Genomic DNA, 25,681 nt, shown 5'->3' on the forward strand with positions numbered 1-25,681 from the left:
TTATGGCATTTCTTATGCAATTATTTCCTTCTTGTTATTCCTATTTAGTTTAACTGTAGAGGTTTTAAGGACAAAAGGACAGTGTGTGGTGGAAGAAAATGATCCCATCTTTGAGTGTGGTTCCTCAACAACATATTCAAGCTTCAGGAAAAGCTATTATACTAGACCCTGGTCAGAAAAAGGTTTGTATAACTTAGTGCTATAGGCACAAAGGCATATTAGGGTATATAATGTGTATCTTTCAGTATGTGTCAATGAAGGATATATGCAGTTTAATTGTTACAGATTGCAAGAATATATATGAAATATATTTACTGCCAAAAAATCAGATATCAATAGAAGAATATATCTGTAGCTCAGGGTTGAATTGTGGACTCTTTAGTACACTCTTGAGTTTGGTTGCTATCCTCAGACATATCATTACCTGAGTAGGTAACAACAGTGCTATTCTGTGTGGGATTTTTCCCCTCTTTATATATACCGGTAATAGCTTGCTGTGCCAATGTTGGTGGGTGTGCGTTTTCTCTCAGTGGTGGTTTCTTGATTAAGGTATTTATTTTGATTGTTGTCTGTTATCAGTCCCTGCTTATATGGCTGTTGGCCACTGGAGGGTATGTGTTCTGGTCTTTTTTGTTTCCTTCTTAGCTTTTGTCTCTTTTGAATGGTGTGTACATATGGCTTATTGATACATATTGATGGCTGATTTGTCTGAATGCCAAGCTTCAAGAAATTGCTCTATACAACACACCTGACCTACATTGAAATGCCCGGAATCATGGATCTCATCAACCTCTGTGTCACTACCTACTTTCAGTTTGATTGATGCTGTAAATTGACAAATTAGAGGCACACCCATGGGATCACCACACATAGGAGAAACTGCAATGCAGCATTCAGAAACTATACCCAGTCAAGGAACTACCAAGAAGAAAACCATACCCACATGAATATTGGCAGGCATGCTTCTGAATATAAACGGCATAAACCCCACAATCATTAGCATTAATGTTGTAATGTAGCTGAATTATAAAATGTCTGTAAACAACCAAGCTCAGAGAGCACCAAAGACTCTTCAATTTCTCAGACCAGCAATTCCTTGTATTTTTTTAATGAGTCATAGGGAATTAGAAATAATTCTTGTTGAAATAATTCATCAGGTGATTTACACCTGGTAAGTAATAGGACAATTTTTCATAGATCAATATTAGGATTTGTGTGTGACTATATAGTTCATTTGCAAAGAAGAACATGCGGAGTGAATAGCTTAAAAATACCCTTTGTGTTTAGAATATTTAGAAAGTTCAGTTATTCTTCAATTAACTGAAACATTGAAGAAAGTAATGGCATCTTCAACTCTTATTAAATGTACAATTCATGTAACAGACATGGTTGATGCTGATTTAACTTAAAAAATAGGAGATAATTCAACAACACATTTACTTTGTATGCAAAAAACTTCAAGACTCCTGGATATTCCACCTTTTCTGTAGTACTTGAAAGTCACAGCCTGACTGTGGATGAAGTTCTAAATAAGACAGATCATATAATTTCCCACTGTGAAATACAGACCATTTTTTGATGATTATGAAAATAATATTTTAATATTTAGATTAATTTATAATCTGTTTAAGACACTGATATGTTAAAATGACAATTGCTTTAACCATATTTTATCTTTTTTTTTTAAATTACAGAAACAGACATGTTTTTCTTAGCTATAAGTATGGTAGGAACTGACTTTTCGATGATTAGTCAGCTTTTTCCTCACAGAGCAAGAACAGAAATCAAGGTAAACATTTTCAAGAAAAAATTAACAGGATCAATAAGATATTCTTTAGCTTGTGTATTTAATATTTTATGGTGTCTTACTATACATTATATCATTTCAATTTAATTTGCCTCTGGCAATATCAGAAAATGTATCATGCATTCTTTTGATGTAGATTAATTGGTTCTTGTTCTTTTAGGCTTCTTATTTTTACTCATCATACTATTTCATTCTCATTAATATGGCTATTATTTCTAATAGAACTAATGTCTACTTATCAGTATGTTTCATTGGATTGCAGTTTTAATCATAAAGAAAGTTTTTTTTCTGATATGAATCCAGAGCATTAACTTTGCTTTTGTTCAAGTAAACTTGCTTTATGGATGGTAAAAATTCTGTCTCTATTACCTAGAAAACATACATGAGATTAAAGACATAACAACCCTCTCTTTTCATTCTCTGAGTAGGAATAAGTATGGATTTAAGCCAATATTATTTCTCAATAAAGTAATTATCATGTTATAACATTCTGTTTTCAGAATAAATTTAAGCGGGAAGAAAAAGTAAATGGATGGAGAATAGATAAAGCATTTAGTAAGTATTGGTATATGCTGTCTTTCCCCTTTGAAGACATTTTATATGTGCATTAATAAAATTTATTGGACTGTATCTTCACAGTATGAATCTCAGGCTGAAGGGCTTATTTCATTTCTTTAAATTAATATCGTGTAAGTAGAACTGTGATCATTGAAGGGAATTTTTTTTATTTTTTGTTGCAGTTTTCCATGTTCTCTCAAAATCAGATGCTTGACCTTATAGTATGAAGATTCCAGGCTGAAAATAAGACTATTTTTTCTACTCTAATAGAGTATAGGCTCCAACATACCATTGGATTTTACCCTTAACATTTCTCAGACAGATATGCATCTAAATACTTCCTTAACTGTAATATTTACAAAATATTTTAATTAATCTTAAATAGTTGAAATGTTTTCGAAATCCTGACACATTAAAAGTCACCCGTTCACTATTACATGTTTTTTTAAATAAGCAAGGCGTATTGTAATAAACATAATTAAAGTTGATGATATAGCTATTTCACTTATTCCATTTAATAAATTATCTTTTATGTTCAGTAACTTATCACATCATTTCTTTTTTGGGCAGAAGAAAAAAGGCCTTTTGACTTTAGTTTTTTTACGAAACTCCTTGAGAAGATCCTGGAAAATGAGAGGAAAAAGAAAGATAAAGATGTGGCATGTCAGAATCAAAAAGAAAAAAATGCTTACAAGAGAAATACACCAAGATCTCAGAAAAAGCGAAAAGGTATTTTTAAGATTACTTAAAATGGTTTGCAAAGTCATGCAAAGTCTTTGCTACGTGGCATTTTGCCTCAAAATTCTGATAAAGTTACATGGCTTTCTGTTCTTTCTATAGAACATTAGAAATACATATATTAAGGTCTAAAAAGTTAATCCAGCCACCAATATTATTGGGTATTATTCCCAAAGTCTTCTCAGATGTTGCCACTGCATTACAGTTTTTAATAAGATAAGAGTGGAAAATTATTAATTACAAGGACAGTAGTTGTAGGACACTTGAATGTAGACAATACTCTGATTTGTGTGTGTGTGTATGTGTGTGTGTGTGTGCCTTTGATTCGGTCTTGATTCTTGAGAATTGCCTAGATAAGTCCTTGCATTTTTATTGATCAAAGCAGAATAATTTGATTCTACTTCAAGAATCCTGATAATTTTTGATGATAGATTTTGAATATAATACTAGACAATGTGTGATCCATTGGGTTATCATTTTAGAGATATTCTCTTACCCTAAACAGAAAAAACAGATTGACCATATTCATGCTGTTTGAACAAGTTTATTTTTTTATTATTTGGAATACCTTGGCTTAATATTGTATCCTTTGATAGATAAAGTTGTAAATGGACAGTCTAATCATGGTCTGGATGACCATCAGGATGGTAGAAGTTCTGACATGGAAATAGAAGTAGATGCTGAAACAGCTGAAAAGGAGAATGAAGAATCTCCTAGCATTTTGGAACAGGTAAAAGAGCAAACAGTTATTGAATCAGCGTTGACAAAAAAGAAAAGAAAAAGAAAGAAAAAAGATTCTGAACAGGAGACAGACAATCTTCTTGAAGAAAGAATTATTCCAGCAGAAATGATGGAAGAAAAAAGGACTAGAAAGAAAAGTAAGCTCCTGAAATGCTATTGTTGTATCATTGAAATACTATGCTAATTAGATTTTGCTAATTTCTGAACTTGAATTCAATTTACCTTTTATTCCACTAGTGCAGGGGTCGGCAACCTCGGCTCTTTTATGACTCGTGGACTTCAACTCCCAGAATTCCTGAGCCAGCTGGCTCAGGAATTCTGGGAGTTGAAGTCCACGAGTCATAAAAGAGCCGAGGTTGCCGACCCCTGCACTAGTGCAAATCATTCCCGGACAGATTTCTACTTGGAATGCTGCCATTAGTGGAAGGCACCTAATTACTTCCCTCTTCTCTATTTTTGTACATCATCCCTTGTGCCAATTTCCTCCTGGTTTACTGGGCCTCCAGAATTCTCCTAAATATTTGGGAAGGAGACATAAGAGGGACATGGAAGATCCTAACTCTTTTGCTTTTATCTGGAAGATGATTCATACTGAATCCAACCCTTTACTTGTGAAAAAATAAAAGAAAGGAAAATAACAAATGTAAATGGAGAAATATGCTAAGCATTCCATTGAAACTTAGTTTATTTACATGGAAAGAACTTGGCACAAACAGGAAGTTTTGGTTTTGTACTGGAGGGAATTAAACATCTATGGCTTGATTCGCCTACAGTTCTAAACCATGATGTTACTGCTTTTTTTTGTAGAATGTGTTATGTGATGAGGCAGGACAATGCACAATAAAGCACTCTTCAATTTCATTCGGAAAAAATGATGATAGTACTGTGAATATAACAGTGGGCTCAGCTTCTATTTAAGTATGGATATGTTTAACAGTTATGGCCAGTTTGAAACATTTTTAATGCGTGACAATCTGTTCTTAGGGAAAAATATATCGGCTAACAATGAGATAAGTGGCATTGGGGAAGTTGGTGATGAACTGGAAGTCCCTAACAGAACAATCCCTGATGAAATTCTTATCACGGATAAAGAAGAACCACCATGCTGTACCAGGTTAAATGAAGAGGCGGGAAAAGATCACAGGTATAAATTATATGTGCACTTTATACTGTATCAAGGCAATCTTGCAAAGCACAACACATTTTTGTAACTTTCTTTATGAGAATCTCTCCTATATGGCTTAATTTTAAATGTTTCTTGTGTAATTTAAGAAACAACAATATATTCAGATTTAGTTCAGTAAATTATTCTGTTTTCAGCTGTTGAAGTTTATGTGAAGCTGTATATGAACCTCAGTCTTGCTACAACTCAGGGATGTTGAAAACTACTTTTTATTTGGATGAGGAGAAATCTGCTTTCTCTCTAATAAACAATGAATTGACAATTGTGCGCTGTGAACAGCTTTTCCTCTGATACTTTTTCTCTAACTATGACAGTCTGGTTATTTGAGATAAAGGTTTTCCCCTGTAAGTTGATTTTTCCCTTTACTATAAAAATGATGACTTTTTCTTTCCCCATTGTTACTATGAGAATATATAGAACTATAGTAGTTTGTAGATTAGTAAGGACATAAAAATGTGAGTATAGCTCACTGAACAATATAGTGCCACTCTGCTTGCCTGTATAACTTTTAGGATAAGTCTATTTCTTGGCTTACACATTATATGAAGAGAGAAATTCCATGAGTTCTTCATAAGTTGGGGGGGGGGAGAAGGAAAAAGAATAGTGTTTCTATATATTTTTAATTTTTGTATCAATGTTTTAAGTACCCTGTAAACTGCCCTGAGTCCTTTGGGAAAGGGCGGTATATAAATTCAATAAAATAAAATAAATAAAAAAAATAAATATTCTAATTTTTTCAGTATTCAAAAAAGTAAACCAGGACAGGAGGATGCTTCATCACTTAATTCTGAATACCATGTAGATCAGCATTCGGTGTCTCAAATGACTCCAAAAGGAAATATAGAAGATTTTGAAAAGCCCGCTGAAGCCAAGGTAAAATATTTATTAGCTTTTCTATGTTAGGTAAAGGTAAAGGTTCCCCCGCACATGCGTGCTAGTCGTTTCTGACTCTAGGGGCCGGTGCTCATCTCCGTTTCAAAGCCGAAGAGCCAGCGCTTGTCCGAGGACATCTCTGTGGTCATGTGGCCGGTATGACTAGACGCCAAAGGCGCACGGAGCGCTGTTACCTTCCCACCGTAGTGGTCCCTATTTTTTTACTTGCATTTTTACGTGCTTTTGAACTGCTAGGTTGGCAGAAGCTGGGACAAGTAACAGGCGCTCACTCTGTTACGCGGCACTCAGGATTCGACCTGCCAAACTGCTGACCTTCTGATCGACAAGCTCAGCGTCCTAACCCACTGAGCCACTGCGTCCCTTTTCTATGTTACAGCTAGCTAATTCTCCTTATTTCAGGAATATCTATATTAAATGTATTTATACTATAAACATGTCATTTTAAAGACTTGTGCTCCATTCCAGCAAAGTCAGTGAGCCCAAATATTTGAATATTGATATTGGTTCTGACAACGGCTCCTTGTGTTCAGAGATAGAAGGTGGGAAAGCTCTGGACCTGTCTTTACTGTATAGGTATATTGATAAATTCTTGGTATTATTAGCTGCAATATGTTTTGACTAGGATTGATTAAAAACATCCCATCGCTAATCTGGTAGTACATCCTCCAGTTATTTCTTGCATTATTTCACTTTTGTTTCTTTCAACCTTTTATTTCTCTTTTTACTCTTTTTTCCCCACACATAGTCCTGTTTTATACATTGCATCATAATTGTTCATTTGTTATTTAGTGTATGTTAGTGTATGAGTCCAACCCTTGTGGTTGATGAATTGTGGTTGGTGGTTAAGTGTAAGATATAAATCAATTGTTGTGTATTTCATAATGAGATCATGCTATTTTGGTTGCTTTGCAGAATGAAGTAACTGTAAGAGATAAACTGGATAAAAATCAGAATATGTCATCACAAAATTATGGTCAAGAAATCATGTGAGTAAAAGTTGTTCTTCCTCTCTGAACCAAATGTTGTTTTCTATATGATAGTTTAAGAATTAGGGCAGTTTGAGATATGGCAAAAGCTGGGATCGCTTATTTGAAGATACCCTTTTTTATCCTGATTAAGTTTTCAGAGACTTTGTTTTATGTGCAAAATGGATATTTCCAATTTATTTGCAGGGAAACTGATAGGGCAATTCCTGAAAACCCCACACAGGAGGTGCAGCTGCAGAACTTTGAATCAGACTTGACAGGAGCATCTGAAAAAATAGAACCTCTAGCAAGTAACCCATTAATTGTTGAAGTTTCTTCTGAGTCACTTGTACAAAATAAAGCTGCTTCCATATCTGGATTTGCTGCAGAGGTAACATGCAATGAAAGCAGTGACGTCATAAGAGTAACAGAGTAAGTTATTTATTATGATTTGTTGCAGAGTCAGCAATTACCATTTAGACTAGATTTGGAAGTTTTATTTGCCTATTGAGCCCTTATCAAGGACTTGGGATAGGCAGATATTTGACGTAGTAAAGGTATTGTCGCAGGATGTAAGCTATTCCAAGTAAAACTGCCTTTTGAAATTGATGGTGATTTTGTCAATATTCAATGGTGTTCAAGTGGCACTCCAGATGTTTTGGGATTGCATCCAAAGTGCTTACTGCTTCTTTGCTTTCTTTTCCACAGTTTGTTCTAATTCTATTTGTATTCTTATTATTTTATCTCAGCCCTTTTATGTTTGTATGTAAATATATATATGTAACTCAAGGCAGTGAAGTATCTAATTGTCATGCCTCCTATTTTCCACACAACAACAAACCTGTGTGATGGTTGGGCTGAGAGAAGGTGATTGGCTCTAAGTCACCTAGCTGGCTCTCATGGCTAAGACAGGCCTAGAATTCAGTTTCCTGCACACATGCACATACACAGGTGCATGCCCATCCACATGTGCACGAGCGCGCACACACAAACATTTTATAACAGTTCACCACAATATATCCAGCTGTAGTTAAGTAGGTGGCTCTTAAAGGCCTAAAAATGGGGAGATGTCATAATTTGATATTGAGGGAATTGCTAGGAGTTACGTGAACAAAGACTGAGTTGCAGGTATGTAATGAAGAAATTATAATATAAATTTGGGAGAAAAAGTGATCTCCAAATAATCTTTCTCAGACAGGAGAAAATAGTGTACTTTTAAATTTTGAAAGACTTAAGTATGGCAATTTTTCTAAAGGTAAAAATGATATATATGTAAAACATTAGAGTTTTCTTATTTTTTATTTGGGAGTTCTGCTTTTGAAATCATAAATATATTTAAGAAAATTTACTTCTTATTTTATTACTAGCTCTTTTTTTCTTCTCTCTTCTCTTTTGGCTTAATTCTTAGCAGTATACAGTGGGCCTGTGCAGGAGAAGTTAAAAAGTCAAGATGGCAGCTGTTCCTAGGTAGCTGAAACCTTGCCATTTTTATATGTTGACTTTTTTTTGACCCCACTCCTTTGGAATAGTCTTAGTCATTAAAAACAGGTTATCTGAATGTCCCATTTCATCTAAATAACTCTAGGTTTCAAACCAGTTTTTTCCCCCCACTGCTTTTCTGTAGAGAGAGTCAAAAAGCTTTTGTGGGAAAGATAGAAGTGAGAAGTCGATGGACAAGACCTAAACCGAATATTGGTAAAGTGTCTGGCAGGAAAGAAGCATCTGCTCAAGGCGAGTTCAACAAGTCTGGATCTGACAGTGCAGGAGAGCAGGTATACGTTAATTTGGATTTATATGTGTTGCCTGAGGAACTGAAAACTTTCAATTATTACTCGCCTAAAATTATTTCATAACCCTCCATATTATTTCCTAGTACATTGCACAGGAATGTACAGCTAATTTTCAGTCAATGTAGAGTATGGTAACCAACAGTTTCTGCTTGAATGTATGTGAATGCTGAGTTAGGGCCCTCCAGGGTGTGTCACTAAAGCAGAAATAATTATTGCAATTATAATTTTCTCTGAAATGATGTACAGTAAGAAGGAATAACAGGACTAGAAAGGAACACAGCATGTTTTTTAAATTGTTTTTCAGAAGTTTTGTAAAATTATTTCTTTAAAGAGAAGAAAGATATTTTACATACAGTAATCCTGCTTCTACAATCTGTATGACTGATTAAAAAAACTGAATAGAAACTGTATAAATAATTAGGGTCGAAATAAGGTCTGGAATATATTTTCAATTTCTTTTGGGAAGGAAAGAGGTATAATAATCAAAATATTTGATTAATATTTTTATTTTCTGTACATTTTAAAGTTCTCCTTGCCATTTAGCATATTTCTTGGCAAGAATAGTAATAAAACACGAGGAATAGGAAGTTATGGAATGCACTGAAAGGTCTCTGCTGCCAGTTTCATGTTTGCTTGCTTTGAGAATGCTCACTAGTCATTTGCCTAAAATGTATTACATGTATTTGAGATGAGTGAAAATTAATATTCTTAAGCTGCCAGCTAATTAGAATATAAACTTGAAATCTGGTAAAATAAAGTGTTTCTAAATTTGACTTGAGAGTGATTGGTTTTGAAAAGGTACAGCTATTTGTTTTTTTTATGATTAATTCTTAGGAAAATGAGCAGAATGATGCACCTGGCATCATCACAGCTGAGATTACTGAAACACGTTGCCAGGATTTGGATGCAGAATCTGCGTAAGTATGGGGAGAAGAACTCAGAATTTGGACAAGGGTTTTCTTCTTTATTCACTAATAATAGGAGTCAAAATGATTGTCAGCTTTAGGAATTACTTCATTTTATTATTGCCTTTTCACGGTTGATTTTTTTAGGAATAAGAACCAATCCACTTCACAAGAAAGTAGCAAGCAAGCTGCTCTCAAGCCTACACCATTAGGAAGGGGACGATTTCAGAGACCAAAACCAAATTTAGGAAGGGTTGCTAGAAGGCAAGAACTACCTGGAAGAAGCACTGATACAGGAAAAAAAACAAGTGAAGCAGTAATCGCTGAAAAGACTGTGATGCAAACTGAATGTAATGATTGCCCACTTCTAAGTAACAATACCATTGTAAGTATGCTGGATATAAAACAATAACTGTAACTGTCAAAGGCTAAATGAATTAGATACCAACCTGGCTGAGGAATTCTGGGAGTTGAAGTCCACAAGTCATAAAAGGGCCAAGTTTGAAGACCCCTGACTTAAGACCACAATTGAGTGCCAAACTTTCATTGTTAAGCAAGGCAGTTAAGTGAGTTTTGCCCCATTTTACAACTTTTTTGCCACAGTTGTTAAGCAAATCAATGCAGTTGTTAGATGAATCATGCAGTCATTAAGCAAATCTGGGTTCCCCCATTGACTTTGCTTGTCAGATGCTGGCTGGGAAGGTTACAAATGATGATTACAATTATCCCAGTACAGTGCAACTATCATAAATAGATGTCAGTTGCCAGTGCCCCAGTTTTGATCATGTGACCATGGGGATGCTGTAAGGCTCTAGGACGGGTAGGCAACCTCGGCTCTTTTATGACTCATGGACTTCAACTCCCATGCTGACTCAGGAATTCTGGGAGTTGAAGTCCATGAGTCATAAAAGAGCCGAGGTTGCCTACCCCTGCTCTAGGACAAGGGTCCTCAACTTGGACAACTTTAAGACTTGTGGACTTCAACTTCCAGAATTCCTCAGCCAACAAAGTCAACAAGACTTAAAGTTGCCAAGGTTGAGGACCCCTGCTCTAGGACAACTCGCCACAGCCAACTCATTGCGAGAAACTTGCTGTAGCCAAACCATCACAGTTAACTCGCTGTGGGACAATCACCATGGAACAATTCAATGCTGTATTAATTTAATTTAATTTAATTTATTGAGATTTTTATACCGCCCTTCTCCCAAGGGGACTCAGGGCGGTTCACAGGGCATAAATATAAATAACAATACAAACATTAAAAACAATTAAATCAATGCCCAAGTTAAAACCAATAATAAAACAAGCCTATATAAAAACAACCCATGTACCCCCATCAGGCCAGACCCGCTAGTTCAAATAAATGGGTCTTCAACCCGCGACGGAAGGATCGGAGGTCTGATGCCATCGGGAGCTCTACCGGCAGTTGGTTCCATAACGCCGGAGCACCCACAGAGAAGGCCCTCCCCCTGGGGGCCACCAGTCGACATTCCTTGACAGGAGGCACCCTGAGGAGGCCCTCTCTGTGGGCGCGCACAGGGCGGAGGGGAGTCGACGCCGGCAGCAGGTGGTCCTCGAGGTATCGCGGACCCATGCCATGTAGGGACTTAAAGATCATAACCAAAACCTTGAACCTTACCCGGAAGACAACTGGCAACCAATGCAGCTCACGGAGCAAAGGTGTAACATGGGAGTACCGGGAAACTCCCAAGACAACTCTCGTGGCCGCATTCTGTACCAGTTGGAGCCTCCGAGTAGTCTTCAAGGGAAGTCCCATGTAGAGAGCGTTACAGTAGTCTAGGCGAGAGGTCACGAGCGCATGAGTGACCGTACATAAGGCCTCCCGGTCCAGATAGGGTCACAACTGGCGCACCAGGCGAACCTGGGCGAAAGCCCCCCTAGTCACGGCCACTATGTGATCCTCCAGAGTGAGTCGTGAATCTAGGAGGACTCCCAAGTTGCGAGCCCTATCCACAGGGGGTAAAAGCTCACCCCCTATAGAAAGAGGTGGAACATCCCAGGTGTCCCGGGAAGCCGGAATGTACAGCCACTCAGTCTTGTCAGGGTTGAGTTGAAGTCTGTTCCTCCCCATCCAGACCCGAACCGCCTCCAGGCAACGGGACATCACAGCGAGGGCATCACTGGGGTGGTTTGGGGTCGAAATAAAAAGTTGGGTATCATCAGCATATTGATGATACCCAACTCCAAAACCACGAATGATCTCACCCAGCGGTTTCATATAGATGTTGAACAGGAGAGGCGAGAGGACCGACCCCTGAGGAACTCCACAAGTGAGAGCCCTAGGGGTCGACCTCTGCCCCCCTGCCAACACCGACTGCGAGCGTCCCAGGAGATAGGAGGAGAACCACTGGAAAACCGTGCCTCCCACTCCCAATCCCCTGAGACGCTGCAGCAGGATACCATGGTCGATGGTATCGAAAGCCGCCGAGAGGTCTAATAGGACTAGGACAGAGGAATATCCCCTATCCCGAGCCCTCCAGAGATCATTCACCAGAGCGACCAATGCCGTCTCCGTGCTGTGCCCGGGCCTGAAACCCGATTGGTAAGGGTCCAGATAATCCGCTTCATCCAGGACCAGGGGGAGCTGATGCGCCACCACACTCTCAACAACCTTCGCAAGGAAGCGAAGGTTGGAGACTGGACGAAAGTTGTTCAATACAGCTGGGTCCAAGGCAGGCTTCTTGAGGAGAGGTCTCACCACCGCCTCCTTCAAGATGGTGGGGAAATAACCCTCGCTCAAAGAAGCAGATATAACCGCCTGGAGCCAGCCTCGTGTCCTCTCCCTAGCTGCATAAACCAGCCAAGAAGGGCACGGGTCCAATAAACAATAAACCATCACAGTTAACTCGCTGTGGGACAATCACCATGGAACAATTCAATGCTGTATTAATCATTTCATTCAATTACTTTTATTATTGGCGACCACACTTTCATCAAAATTATTGTAAGTCTTGTATTTCTGGATTGACTTCTTTATTTTATTATTACTGCCCACGGTTCCGTCAAAATTCATTTAACTGTTGTAATTGTTGAATTGTCCTGCTGTGAGTTGTCCTGTGGCAAGTTGGCTGCAGTGAGTTGGCCTGTGGTAAGTTGGCCGTGGGGAGTTGTCCCATTCTAGCAGCAATGTTCATAAGTGTGGAAACCTGTCATAAGTCACTTTTTTCAGTGCCATTGTACAGTGTGTGACGTATATACTGATATAACTCCAATAGATTGATCTAACTCTTGATTACTACAACCTGGAATTTAGAATCCTGGAGAACAGGTTTAACTGAATAAAGGATGGCTTTTATATATATGCTGACAATTCTACTCTCTGCTTTTGCAGTCAATATAAAAATTTTGTTCATATATGTTGGATTTCTTTCTCTTACCTCATCATTACTATTGCTGTGCTATATGTTTTTGAACTGAATTAAGTTCATATATAGAAGAATTCCTTACACCAGCACAGTTCAATACAACAATAATTTGGGAACCTGAACACCTCTGATAAGAGTTTTTCTTTTGTTGCTGTTTGATTATCCTTTTTTAAAAAATACAGTATTTGTATTACCTAATATGTGAATTAATGACTTTTTAATTTTTTTCATTCTCCTCTGAGCATACTAGCCTTATACTAGCTGATCATATTCTCTGCAAAATCTTATACTTCAGAGATTTAATCTTTTTCTAGGATACAACAGCTCATGAAGCTGACACAGAGTGTGATGCACTAGAAAATAGAACAGTTGTCAGCACTGAGAAAGTAGGTGCAGCACACCCAAACCAATCTCCTGTGAAGAATCCAATGGAGTATGAAAGAGATACACTAAGGAATGCCTCCCTGTCACTTGATATTACAAAGGATGTGGTAAATCCTGACGGCAGGTAGGTTTATTATATTTTAAAAATGGAGAACAAACACCTAAAACCCCTTTTTCATAGGGAACTTCATAATATCTATCTTTATGACATAGCACATATATAGCACAGGGCTGGGAACTTGGGGCTCTGTGTGTCAGGTTTCACACTGAGGCTCGGCTGTAAATCACAGATCTTCATACACATAAATCCTTATTCTGTCTTTGGCTTAATTTTGTTGACTACATGACTCAGCTAGCTATATGTTTCATTGCCTTAGGAAAATAACTTTAACCCAATAGTGTATCATCCATAGTAGTGCAGAAACTGTAGGATCTTTTGTAAATATAATAATAATAATAAAATAATAATAATAATAATAATAATAATAATAATAATAACAACAACAACAACAACAACAACAATAATAACAATAATAATAATAATAATAGTAGTAGGAGGAGGAGGAGGAGGAATGGACCTTGGAGGTCATCTAGTCCAACCCCTTCTCAGGCAGGAAACCCTATACTATTTCAGACAAATGGCTGTCCAGTCTTTTCTTAAAAGCTTCCAGTGTTGGAGCATTCACAGCTTCTGGAGGCAGGTTATTCCACTGATTAATTGTTCTAACTGTCAGGAAATGTTTCCTTAGTTCTAGGTTGCTTCTCTTCTTGATTAGTTTCCATCTGTTGCTTCTTGTCCTGCCTTCAGGTGCTTTGGAGAATAGCTTGACTCCTTCTTCTTTGTGGCAACCCTGAGATATTGGAAGACTGCTATCATGTCACTCCTCGTCCTTCTCTTTATTAAACTGGACATACCCAATTCCAGCAACCATTCCTTACATGTTTTAGCCTCCAATCCCCTAGTCATCTTGGTTACTCTTCTCTGTACTCTTTCTAGAGTCTCAACATCTTTTTTTACATTGTGGTGACCAAAACTGGATGCAGTATTCCAAGTGTGGCCTTACCAAGGCATTGTAAAGTGGCATTAACACTTCTTGTGATCTTGATTCTGTCCCTCTTTTAATGCAGCCTAGCACTGTGTTGGCTTTTTTGGCAGCTGCAGCACATTGCTGGCTCATATTTAAGTGATTGTCCACTAGATAAGGATCCAAGATCCTTCTCACAGTTAATACTATTGAGCAAGGTACTACCTATACTGTACCTGTGTATTTGTTTTTTCTTGCCTAAATTTAGAACCTTACTTTTTTCACCATTGAATTTCATTTTGTTAGATAGTGCCCAATGTTCAAGTCTGTCAAGATCCTTCTGTATCTTAAGCCTATCTTCTGGAGTGTTGGCCATTCCTGCCAGCTTGGTGCTGTCTGCAAATTTGATGAGTTCCCCATCGATCCCTTCATCCAAAGCATTGATGAAGATGTTGAACAGCACTGAGCCCAAAACAGAGCCACAGGGCAGCTATGTATCCATCTGGTGGTGATGCTGTCTAACCCACATTTTTCTATCTTATCAAGTAGTAGGTTGTGATCTACTTTATCAAATGCCTTACTGAAGTCCAAGTAAACTGTATCCACTAATTTTGTCACTTGGTCAAAGAATGCAATAAGATTTGTCTGGCATGATCTATTTTTGACAAACCCATGTTGGCTTTTGGTTATGACTTTGTTTGCCTCTAGGTGTTTGCTGATTCATTGTTTGATTATCTTTTCCAGAATCTTCCCAGGTATTGAGGTCAGGCTGATAGGTCTGTAGTTTCCTGGATCCATTTTTTTCCTTTTTTGAAGATGGGAACTATATCTGCTCTTTTCCAGTCTTCTGGTAGTTCCCCAGTGCTCCAGGATCTTTGAAAGATATAGTTCAGTGGTTCTGAGATCACATCTGCCAGTTCTTTCAGAACCTTGGGGTGTAATCCATCTGCCCCTGGTGATTTGAACTCATCTTGGGTATTCACTTACCATTTTCTTACCTATTTTAACTGTGTTTCTAATCTGTTTTTTACGGTACTGTTTTTGATAGGTTGGACTATTTTTCCCTTTGTGTAAAGACGGATCAAAAAATGAGTTAAATAGTTCTGCTTTCTTGCTGTTGCTTGTTTAGTTTAGTTTTAGTTTAGTTTTAGTTTAGTTTTATTGTATTTGTATACCGCCCTTGCCACTTTCTTGCCACTTTCTCCCACTAATGGACCAATCATTTCCTTAACTTTTTTCTTGTTTTTTACATGTTGAAAGAAGCCTTTTTTGTTATTTTTGACTTTGGTCACAAGTCTTAGTTCATTCTGAGCCTTAGCTTTCCTCATGTCATCTTTGCAGGCTTGGGCTATTTACTGATATTCTCCTTAGTTATGTGCTTCTCTTTCCACTTTTTATACTTGTCTTTTTTGTCTTTCAATTTATCAGCGAGTTCTTTATGCAGCCATGCTGGTTTCTTTTGAGAGCTGTTATTTTTCTTCTTCGTTGGTATTGTGCTAGACTGGCCTTTTATAATCTCACTTTTCAAAACTTCCCAAGTTGCTTGATATTTATGCTAGCACGGAGGAATCTGCAGTAGGGAGATCAAAACAGTTAATAAGTGCAGTCATGCAATCAAAACCTTGTCCTTTTTTAATGTATACAGTATTGCCTAAAGAGACCTGGATTCTGCCATGTATTTGCACTTGTCATCTTCATTTTATCACAGCAGTTTAATTTCTCAACATTTTCTTCCTACTCCTCTGAGTTAATGGATACATGGCTGGCCTCTTAATGGCATCAGAACACAGCTGTGATACGATTACATAATACTTCTTTCTAGAGCAGGACCTGCTGGTTCCCACTTGTGATTCTCAGTTCTTAACACGCTCAGTGCTGTATTTCAGCTCCCATCAACCTTACATAATGGTAAATGGGAATTGCAACCCAACATAAAAGGAGGACTGCCCTTGTTATAATGCATGAATTATTTATCCATGTTGGCTATGTAGTGTCTAATGATGAATTTAAATAATGGAAATGCTCTACATAATATTTCAGGTACCAAAAGATTCAGATTGGATTAAATATATTACTAACAACCCATTTTTCCTGCAACAAAGGGTGTTTAGGACCTCTTTTATACCAATTCAAATCCAATTATATTTCTAACCTACGATGAATGTTATTCTAAGTAGCAGAAGCTCCAAGGTATCTGGCAGAAGTCCCTCTAGACTTACCTGAAAAGCACATCATTTTTTGTCATTTGAAGGCTACAGTTAACTTTTGGTGGCTTATTGAGCGATACACTCTAAAAGTGTTACAGAGGATCAGTAACAAGTAGTGGAATCTGTCAAGATGAAAACTACATTTGATGTAATTTCATTTATATTTAATATTATTTGGTCATTCTTACAAATATAACAATGACTCATTTTTGATGCATTCAAAATTATAGTTTGATGCAACTTTGAATCAAAAGCTGGACCCCAGACCTTATGAGAGTGACATGCAATTCTAGGCTTCAAGTTGTGCACCTGTGTGCAGCTTGATATTTTTTTAACCAGATATGCTTTAACAGTGTTTTGCCTCCAAAGTCTTCTCAGTATTAGTTACAAGCTACGTGGAAACATTTTGTAGATTTATTAGGATCTTAACAAATCAATTGCAACTTTTGTCTGTCTGAAAATCATCATAATTATTTTTAATAAATTAGATATTATTATAGTGGGTACTCCTATCTAAATATTAATTTCTAAAACATTTTATAGTCAAAGTCTAAAATCTTCATGAACACAAAAACTGTTTTTCTAAATTAATCATAGGTTGATTTTTTTTCTTTCATTAATCAGAGATTCCAGTCTTCAGGAAGAAAAAAAAGATAATACTGTTGAAATAGAGCACTCATTAAAGAGTTCTCCATCAAGATGTAAGAAGAACTTAGAAACTCCATCAGACAGAGAAGAATTATTAAACACAGTAATACCTCAATTGGACACTGCAGAAAAGAGTGAAAGTCAATGCAGTGAGGCCTCTAATCTAAGTGTAAGATAACTTAACTTCGTATTTTGTTGCTTAATTTTAATTAATGCGACTTGTTTTATTTATTTTCTTAAATTTATATGCCACCTGATTGGAACAATGCCACCCAGTTTAAGGATATGTAAGAGCATTTAAATTTATGGATTTGTAATTTGTGTGTGTGTGTGTGTGTGTGTGTGTGTGTGTGTGTGTGCATTTGTGTGCATTTCACAAAATCCCCTGGCCCAGGGCTTATCAGAAGAACCAGTTTTTTTTTAAAGCTTTGTTGTTTAAGACAGCAGGTTGGAATTATGAAAATGTCCCAAGATCAGATCCAGAAACAGAAGACACATGGTTCTGAGAACACATAGCATACATTGCTTAGCTGATTGGACATACAGCATGCCAACCCTGCCAGTTCATATAGGACAATCAGAAATGATCAGAGAGAGGCAATTCTGTTAGTGACTAGGCCGTAACTCATGAAGGGCTTTATAAGTGGCAGACGGCCTCTTGAAGTGCAGCTAGAAGCCAACTGGTAATTAGAACATTTTGTAAAATGGAGATGATCTATGGGCAAACTGGTGCACAGCCATGGATCTGTGCAAAAGCCCACCTACCCATGACTTTGGTGTCAGCCAGTTTTTTTAATGTCAAATGTTACATATATCAGAGTCCTGAGAACTGAAAATTATTTTCTAATTGCTCTTCCTGAGATTTGTTTCTTATGTGTTGCACAATTTTGCAATTTCAGAATTTTAAGTGCTTGCATCATACATTAATTCTTGAATAATCTAATATATTCTAGGAAGCAGTAAAATCTAAAACCTTACCATCTTTAGAGGAATGTCCTACCAGTGCTCAAGAGGAGGTTGCAACCAGTGAAACCCATTTGTCTCTCCAGAATCTTCCAGGAGTTAAGAATGATGTATCAAATGAGATTTCACTGGAACCTGATACCCAGAAAAAAGAATTTGTTGGGTAAGGATACTGTGGTTTTTAAGACTCTTGCTGTTAACTTCTTTTGTAGACACTTTAGGCTTACAACTTACTTGCAGCCAAGACTATGAAGGAGGTGGTCAGAATATCATTAGAAAGGGCAAGGCCTAACCATAACCCTTTTTTTGGAAGGTGAGTGAAATTGATAAGATTAAAAGAAAAAATGCAAGTCATTAGATAACACCGCACCTACCTTTTTGTGAGTTTCTGAGTAGTTTAACAGTTGATCCAAGAGCCTTACATCCTCTTGAAAAAATAGCTAAAATTTTTGGGTTGACCATGGGGAATGATGGAGGGGAAAGAACACGCTGGGACTGCCAAACGATTGTTGATTCCCCCCCCCCCCGCTATTGGAAGCTTGCATGCAGCATAGCAATAACTGTGCCATTGTTATATCCCTCTTCAATTCTAATTTTGAAATTCAGTTGGGCTGTCACCATGGGCAAGTTGGATATACTAACCTCTACAGTTCTGTGGAGGCAATATAAAGACATCCATTTTCAGCAGTGTTGTAACTAAATACAAACAAGATGAAAATGGCTCTGCGGAATCTCTAAGCCGAATGCTGCTTTGTTGCTCTCTTGGGAAGCAAGGAAAATATACATTTATCCTATTTTAAAGAACTTCCCTGGTAGAGAGCACAATGTCTATCTATTACTGTTTTTATCTGACCAGGTTTCTGATGCATCTTTCCAGGTTGCCTGATTTTGTGCCATCACTTGTATCTGTCCTATCTACAATGGACATTTAGTACAAATTTTGATAATTGCCACTTTTGTTTGTACTCCTCTTACTACAATAACATATTTTATGTAATTTTATTATATATTAAAGTTTATTAATAATTACAGGTCTGTGCATATTTATTGTGCTCTCTGGCCCAAAGGTCTTAATAAGGGTTTGATTTGGTTTGAATATAACTCTTATAAGAGTGGCATGTTTTTAGGGTTGCACTGTCTGAACAGAGTCAAATGGCTTTACTGAATCTAATGAGGTATTTTGCTTGCACAAATTCCAAGACATTTTTTCTAAAGCATTTTCAAAGCATCAGCCCTACTACATGTGCTTTGTTTAAATTCAAACTGAACATTAGATGAGAATTAAGTTCAATAATGACTAGAAAATAAATGAAATTTACTATTCTATTAGATGTTAGAGTGCCAGCTAAAAATTAATGCAAAAATTGACGTAAGTTTCCGTATATTTCCTTAGTGATCACATGGATATTATCTGTTAAGAGATTCTGTCAGTAATACTTTTGGCTAATTGCCATCTCTGCTCATTTTGATTTTCTTCTAGCAAACAGAGGTCACAGGGAGAAAGCAAACATAGTGATACTCGATCAACACCATTTCTCAGAGGCAGGTTCCAGAGACCCAAACCTAACATTGGAGGCGTAATTGGAAGGAAAGAAAAGAGATCTTTGGAAGGAAATGGATTAACAACCATTGGAAATCCGGAACTACAAAAATCTGAACCTACCAAAACTCCATCAATGGTATTAAGCCAAAGAAAATGGTTTGGATTGTTTTTATTTTAAGTAGAATTCTTGAATGTTTGCAATTCAGTATAAATGGGGTTTCTGTATTGCCACAATTATTCCTTGATATTCAGAGAATCACTGCTGAAACTATTTGTCAGTTTAAGATTGAAACTTTAACTTTCAGGCTCAGATCAATGATAAAATTTTATCTGATGAAGACTTGCAGAGAAGACTAGAAGACTCTGAGAAAGTAATTCAGAAGAACTCTCCAGTGCTTGGTACTCGTCTGAATAGCTCCAATCTACGTCTCAGGTATGTTCTCATATGTGACTTTTGTTTTATGATCTATGCTGGTAAATCTAAATAAATAATGAAAATAGTTACATGTTGCTTTTATGAACTTTCACTTTTTAAAAAGTATGGTACTCTTTCCCCCTTGCTTTCTAATCGTGTGTTGTTTTGATGTGCAGATTTTTTTTCCTTTCCTTTTCTGCTCTTCTTGAACAAGTTACAGGAGCCCTGAAGTGGACAGAACCCCCTTAGTGATTAGAAACAAACAGATGGGGAAGGAAAGTAGAAACAGGAGCATATTTTAGGACATGAGGCTGTGGAACTATATTTATGAATCATATACCAGACTGATAAAGTTTTAGGATTTATTAATCCTAAATACATATACATATAGTGTAAGAATGTAAGAAATTAAAAAATTCTAAAACTAGTAGTTTGGAAATTTGAAATTTATTCCTTTCAGTTTTGGATTTAGTTTGTTGGATTGTCTGTTCTCTTTCTCTTTGAGAATGGCAAGCAGGGAATGTTTGTATTTTGTTTAGTGGATTACCTTATTTAATCTTCCCCAGGGTAATAACTGGAAATACATTTCAATATTTCAGAATAAAATACTGTAGGCAAATGTTCATTATTACCGTATTTTTCGGACCATAAGACGCACCTGACCATAAGACGCACCCTGTTTTTAGAGCAGGAAAACAAGAAAAAAATATTCTGAACCAAATAGTACCGGTATACTAGCAAGGAAGGAGGGGAGAGAGAGAGAGAAGGAAGGAAGGACGGAGGGAGGGTGGGAGGAAGGAAGAAAGAGAGATAGAAAGAAAGAAAGAAAGGAGAGAGAGAGAAAGAAGGAAGGAAGAAAGAAAGAAGGAAGGAAGAAAGAAAGGAGGGAGGATGGAGGGAGCAAGGAAGAGAGAGAGAGAGAAAGAAGGAAGGAAGGATGGAAGGGAGAAGGAAAGAAAGAGAAGGAAGGAAGGAAGGAAGAGAAGGAAGGAAGAAAGAAAGGAGGGAGGGAGGAAGAGAGAGAGAGAGAAAGAATGAAAGAGAGAAAGAAAGAAAGAAAGAAAGAAAGAAAGAAAGAAAGAAAGAAAAAGAAAGATGAAAGGTGAAAGGTACCGGTAGTTTCTTTTCCCTGAATAGGTTTTCTAAGAGCAATTTCAAACAATTAGCAGTATTATCTTGCAAATGGGAAATCACTGCCAATAAACTTCGCAGAGAAACCTGCAGGGACAACTCCTCACGGCTTTGCTGCGGCAAGTCACCTATGAGGTTTAGTTTAGCAAAAACTATTTCTTTAGCAGCGAGGTAAAAGAAAGAAAATGTGCGCGCGCGGGGAGGGGGAGGCAGTCAGAAGGCATGGCAGGCACGTCCGTATTTCCTCCCCTGCCGACCAATCACGGGCGGGGCAGAGAATTCCACGTCTTCATTCAATCACGTCTTTCCAATGGAGCTGATGGACTGCGTTGACTGAATGGGAGAGAAGTGTTTTCGCTTACCTTCGGACCATAAGACGCACCTCGTTTTTCCACCCACTTTTGGGAGGGGAAAAGTGCGTCTTATGGTCCGAAAAATACGGTAATTGTTTTTCAACAATAAAAACTTACCTTGTTTTTAGCACCTGGCTTGATCATATCCTGTATCCATGTAGCATGCTGTAAAGTACCGGTAATGATTTATTTATCAAGCTACTATCTTGCTACAATGATAGTATTCTTGGTAGCTCACACAATAAGAATGTACAATAAAATATAACAAATACACTGAATGGCATTGGGCCCCAAAGCCCTCTGGAAAAAGCAAAAATACAGTTCATCTTCAGTTATTTTGAAGGAGAGTTTCTAATTAACATTTGACAAAGAAGCAAGCAGAAGAAAGAATTCTTAAGAATTAATTTCACATCAATATACTAATGCCTGTTTTAAATATCTGTTAACTCAATTTGGTACTTTCTGTCTTTTGTTGATAGAGAGAAATCCAATTTCCAAGAAGATAAGTCATCTACAATCAAGCCTGCTCAGTTGCTAAGAGGGCGATTCCAGAGAGCCAAATTGAATGTTGGAATAACCAATTACAAAAAGGAAATGCCTGCGTCAGAAGATATTAGTGTTCCAATTGTGGAAGAAGTAGAAGAGATGGAGATTAGCAAGAAAGATGATCTAAATATAACTTTTGAGGTTAGCTACCTAATCAATTTATTGAAACTTTTTCAGCACTATTTAACAAATATTTATTTGTATCATGTCCTATGCTTTTGTTTTTCCATCTTATCTTATGAAGAAACAGGTGTATTGAAAAGACAGCTGCTAGAGTTTTAACAAAAGGGATGTGGTGGCTCAGTGGGTTAGGATGCTGAGCTTGTCGATCAGATAGTCGGCAGTTTGGCGGGTCGAATCCCGAGTGCCACATAACAGAGAGCACCTGTTACTCATCCCAGCTTCTGCCAACCTAGCAGTTCAAAAGCACGTAAAAAATGCAAGTAGAACAATAGGGACCACTCCGGTGGGAAGGTAACAGCGTTCCGTGCGCCTTTGGCATCTAGTCATGCTGGCCACATGACCACGGAGACGTCCTCGGACAAGCGCTGGCTATTCGGCCTTGAAACGGAGATGAGCACCAGTCCCTAGAGTTGGAAACGACTAGCACGCATGTGCGGGGGAACCTTTACCTTTACCTAGAGTTTTAACTGTGTGTGTGTGTGTATATGTGTGTGTGTGTATAATGTATATATGTGTGTATATAAAAACAGAATATACTTTTATTTTTAATCTTTATTAAATATTTTATATATTTGAGGTATTTTTATTATAAAATTCATAAAGACTAAAGTGGTACGTTTGAAATTAACTATAGAAATTAACTCTTCCCTGATTCAGCCAATAGAGCTAAAATATAGTTCACCAGAAGATGAGATGAAAGCTTTTGTGCTAGCTGTGGGATAGTGGAATGGTATGGAGGCACAGTGGAACTGTATGGCGGAACAGTTGTTTAAGTCTCATTAAACCATAAATTATTGTGATTCCCAGATGAAACCATAGCTGTCCCACATCTTATAAAAAGAAATCATGCAGATAATTTTTGAGTTACAATTAAAATATTATATTTTTAGTAAAATAAAAGTTAAGACATCACTATATACATCACTGTTGTAACAACATCTTACTGATTTACATAGGATATGAACTGAAAATCTGGAGAAATTTCAAATATCAAAATAGGAAAGGTCAATATTCTAAATTCTGAATTTTAATATGAAAGTGGTTTAGTTGTACTCTGGTAAACTAATTGCCATGCACAAATTTTCTTCAACATCAAGGATGAAGTCATTGTCCAAGCATCCTCAGATAATTTAGATAAAAAAGATGGATCAGAAACCACAAGATGTATTGATCAGAAGAAACATCCTTCTGAGAAATCACTGGCAGATGGTCTTCTGAAAAACCAGGACGACGTTAAAAGAAAAAATTTGGATGCTCTTGGAAGGTAAAACAGTTTTCAATAAATAAATGAAAAATTTCCTGAGTTCTTAGTATAATCTTTATTTTCTATATATTATGGCATAATACTTTCATTAATTTTCAACTCAAAATTTCTCTTGCTTTTTTCTTTTCTGTCTTTTTTGAATCAACTGAATGAACTTGACTGGTTTTGGTTTTTGAAAAAAAAAAGGATTTAGACAACAGATAGTTGCGAATATGTTTTCAGTTTCAAAACTGGTATCATTTAATGGTTTTACTTTTGTTTTTAGTGACACTTTTGATCCTCAAGAAATAAATCATTCAGAAAACAAAAAACCAGCCCTGCTCATGATAAATCATCTGCAGAAGGTAAAGCCAAATGTGGCACAAGTTCCCCAAAACACAGAATCCTCCTTAGAAAGAGAAAATAGCAAAGGAGATACAGGAAGAGATGCAGAATGTGATACCTCATATGGTAGCAAATTTGGAAAAACAGCTCGATTAATGGTAAGCATAGTTTAACCATCCTAAATCATTGCTTGATTAATGTTTTTATGAGTATTGCATTTGCCGATACAAAATACTTGCTGAACCTTTTTTATCTCCTTACAAACTTAGAGCAGCTTATGAGCAGATTTCATACAAGAAATATTATAAAAATGTATTTAAATACCATACATATGTATATATGCATGGAGTATATTTACGGTAAATAAAATATATACTGGATTATACTGATTTTCTGTTGTTAGTGGAAAGCACTTCTATTTTTTTATTTCCTTTTATTTATATCCTGCTTTTATTATTTTTACAAATAACTCTCCCTTGTATACAGATGCAGCCTTCCTTACTGCAATTGATTTTAAGGGCTGTAAAGTTGCAGAGGTAGGCAGCAGGAGGAAATATGCTGTGCAGTGCAGCCCATTGAAAAGTTCCAATGCTGTTAAGAATAGTCCTTTTAATTTATTTTAAAATGGTTACATTTAATGTTTCATTTTGCCTAAGATTTTCCCCAAAATATCGTATTTGCTGTATTTTTTCTCCACATTTATTTGTGTATACCTATTTAACGGTAAGATAAGGTGTATGAATGCTGCTCCTTAAAAATATATGGCAAAATAAATATATATTGAATTCACAAGCTCAAATAATGATATATACATGAGAACATCCCACATGACTTATGTGCTTATCTCCAATTTTAGGACATCATGGGATAGTTATGTCATTTCTGCAGTGACATCATAACAAACATGTCACATTTTGACATCTTTATATAGGTGCCCTTGATTAATATGGCATGTATTTCTACTCTTTCCAGGGTCGCTCAGTATATTTAATGGAATCTGCATCAACTTCTGAATCAAGGAAAGAAAAAAAAAGTACAGAATTAATATCCTTAACAAGAAGTAGGCCCTCTGGGAAACATGGTTCATCAGACCAGCCTTCAGAGAATGAAACTCAAATTGAAAAAGAAATCCCTAAGCTGCTTTCTGTCCAAGAGAAAGAAGTAGAAAATCTAAAAGGGTAAACGTACACCTTGAGTAGTGTTATGTCTTGTGTGGGGATGAGAGAGTTCTTAAACATTCAGATTCAGATTCTAGGGCGGGTGTTATATAGTCACAAAGACTGTAAGAAGAATAGTAGAAAATTCAAACCAAGTCCTATGAAAGCTCAAAGAGAGTAAAAGTTGACTCAGGAAATATGGACAAACACATCAGAGGAGTTAGGTTTTCACAGCACACAGGCAAGCAGCAGACACTGCTTTCAAGCCCAACTATCTTTCAGAGTTTTATTCTGGGGTTGTAATTCATCTGCTCTTATTCACCTGGTTCTTATAAAACCTGATCAACGCAAGTCCAGGTATAGTAAGGACTTAATTCAGTAATTACTCATTGTGGTTATTCATCGAACAAGCACCTGAATATATCTCCATCTTAAGAACATAAGAATGAATAGTTGCTGGATCAAAAGCCCATCTTAATCCAGGTCATGTTTCTGTATTTATTTTTACTTATGTATTCATTGAATTTTATTTTGGTGCCAACTGACATCAGAATGACCATGGATGCTTCTG

General features: G+C 36.9%; 1 protein-coding gene across 6 annotated transcripts in view; it reads left to right on the forward strand.

The window, feature by feature from the left end:
• The window catches only part of BDP1 (BDP1 general transcription factor IIIB subunit), a 60,766-nt gene that overhangs the window by 12,706 nt on the left and 22,379 nt on the right, over positions 1-25,681 (forward strand). For 5 of the 6 annotated variants that reach the window (XR_014491269.1, XR_014491270.1, XM_083353102.1 and 2 more), the window contains exons 6-26: positions 49-182; positions 1,695-1,789; positions 2,308-2,362; positions 2,936-3,094; positions 3,700-3,981; positions 4,829-4,988; positions 5,768-5,900; positions 6,834-6,907; positions 7,094-7,318; positions 8,511-8,658; positions 9,511-9,593; positions 9,729-9,966; positions 13,282-13,475; positions 17,208-17,400; positions 18,185-18,357; positions 19,675-19,873; positions 20,043-20,170; positions 22,116-22,323; positions 23,463-23,629; positions 23,895-24,111; positions 24,926-25,131. Coding sequence is in view for 4 of the 6 variants with exons in the window: in XM_083353102.1 (XP_083209228.1) it covers positions 49-182; positions 1,695-1,789; positions 2,308-2,362; positions 2,936-3,094; positions 3,700-3,981; positions 4,829-4,988; positions 5,768-5,900; positions 6,834-6,907; positions 7,094-7,318; positions 8,511-8,658; positions 9,511-9,593; positions 9,729-9,966; positions 13,282-13,475; positions 17,208-17,400; positions 18,185-18,357; positions 19,675-19,873; positions 20,043-20,170; positions 22,116-22,323; positions 23,463-23,629; positions 23,895-24,111; positions 24,926-25,131 (3,471 nt within the window). In the remaining 2 variants the exon portion in view is untranslated. The remainder of the gene's footprint in view (positions 1-48; positions 183-1,694; positions 1,790-2,307; positions 2,363-2,935; positions 3,095-3,699; positions 3,982-4,828; positions 4,989-5,767; positions 5,901-6,833; positions 6,908-7,093; positions 7,319-8,510; positions 8,659-9,510; positions 9,594-9,728; positions 9,967-13,281; positions 13,476-17,207; positions 17,401-18,184; positions 18,358-19,674; positions 19,874-20,042; positions 20,171-22,115; positions 22,324-23,462; positions 23,630-23,894; positions 24,112-24,925; positions 25,132-25,681) is intronic. The other variant, XM_083353104.1, reaches the window with a different exon arrangement.

The sequence above is a fragment of the Vipera ursinii genome, assembly GCF_947247035.1.
Source record: "Vipera ursinii genome assembly, chromosome: 2".
NCBI classification, from domain to species: Eukaryota; Metazoa; Chordata; class Lepidosauria; order Squamata; family Viperidae; genus Vipera; species Vipera ursinii.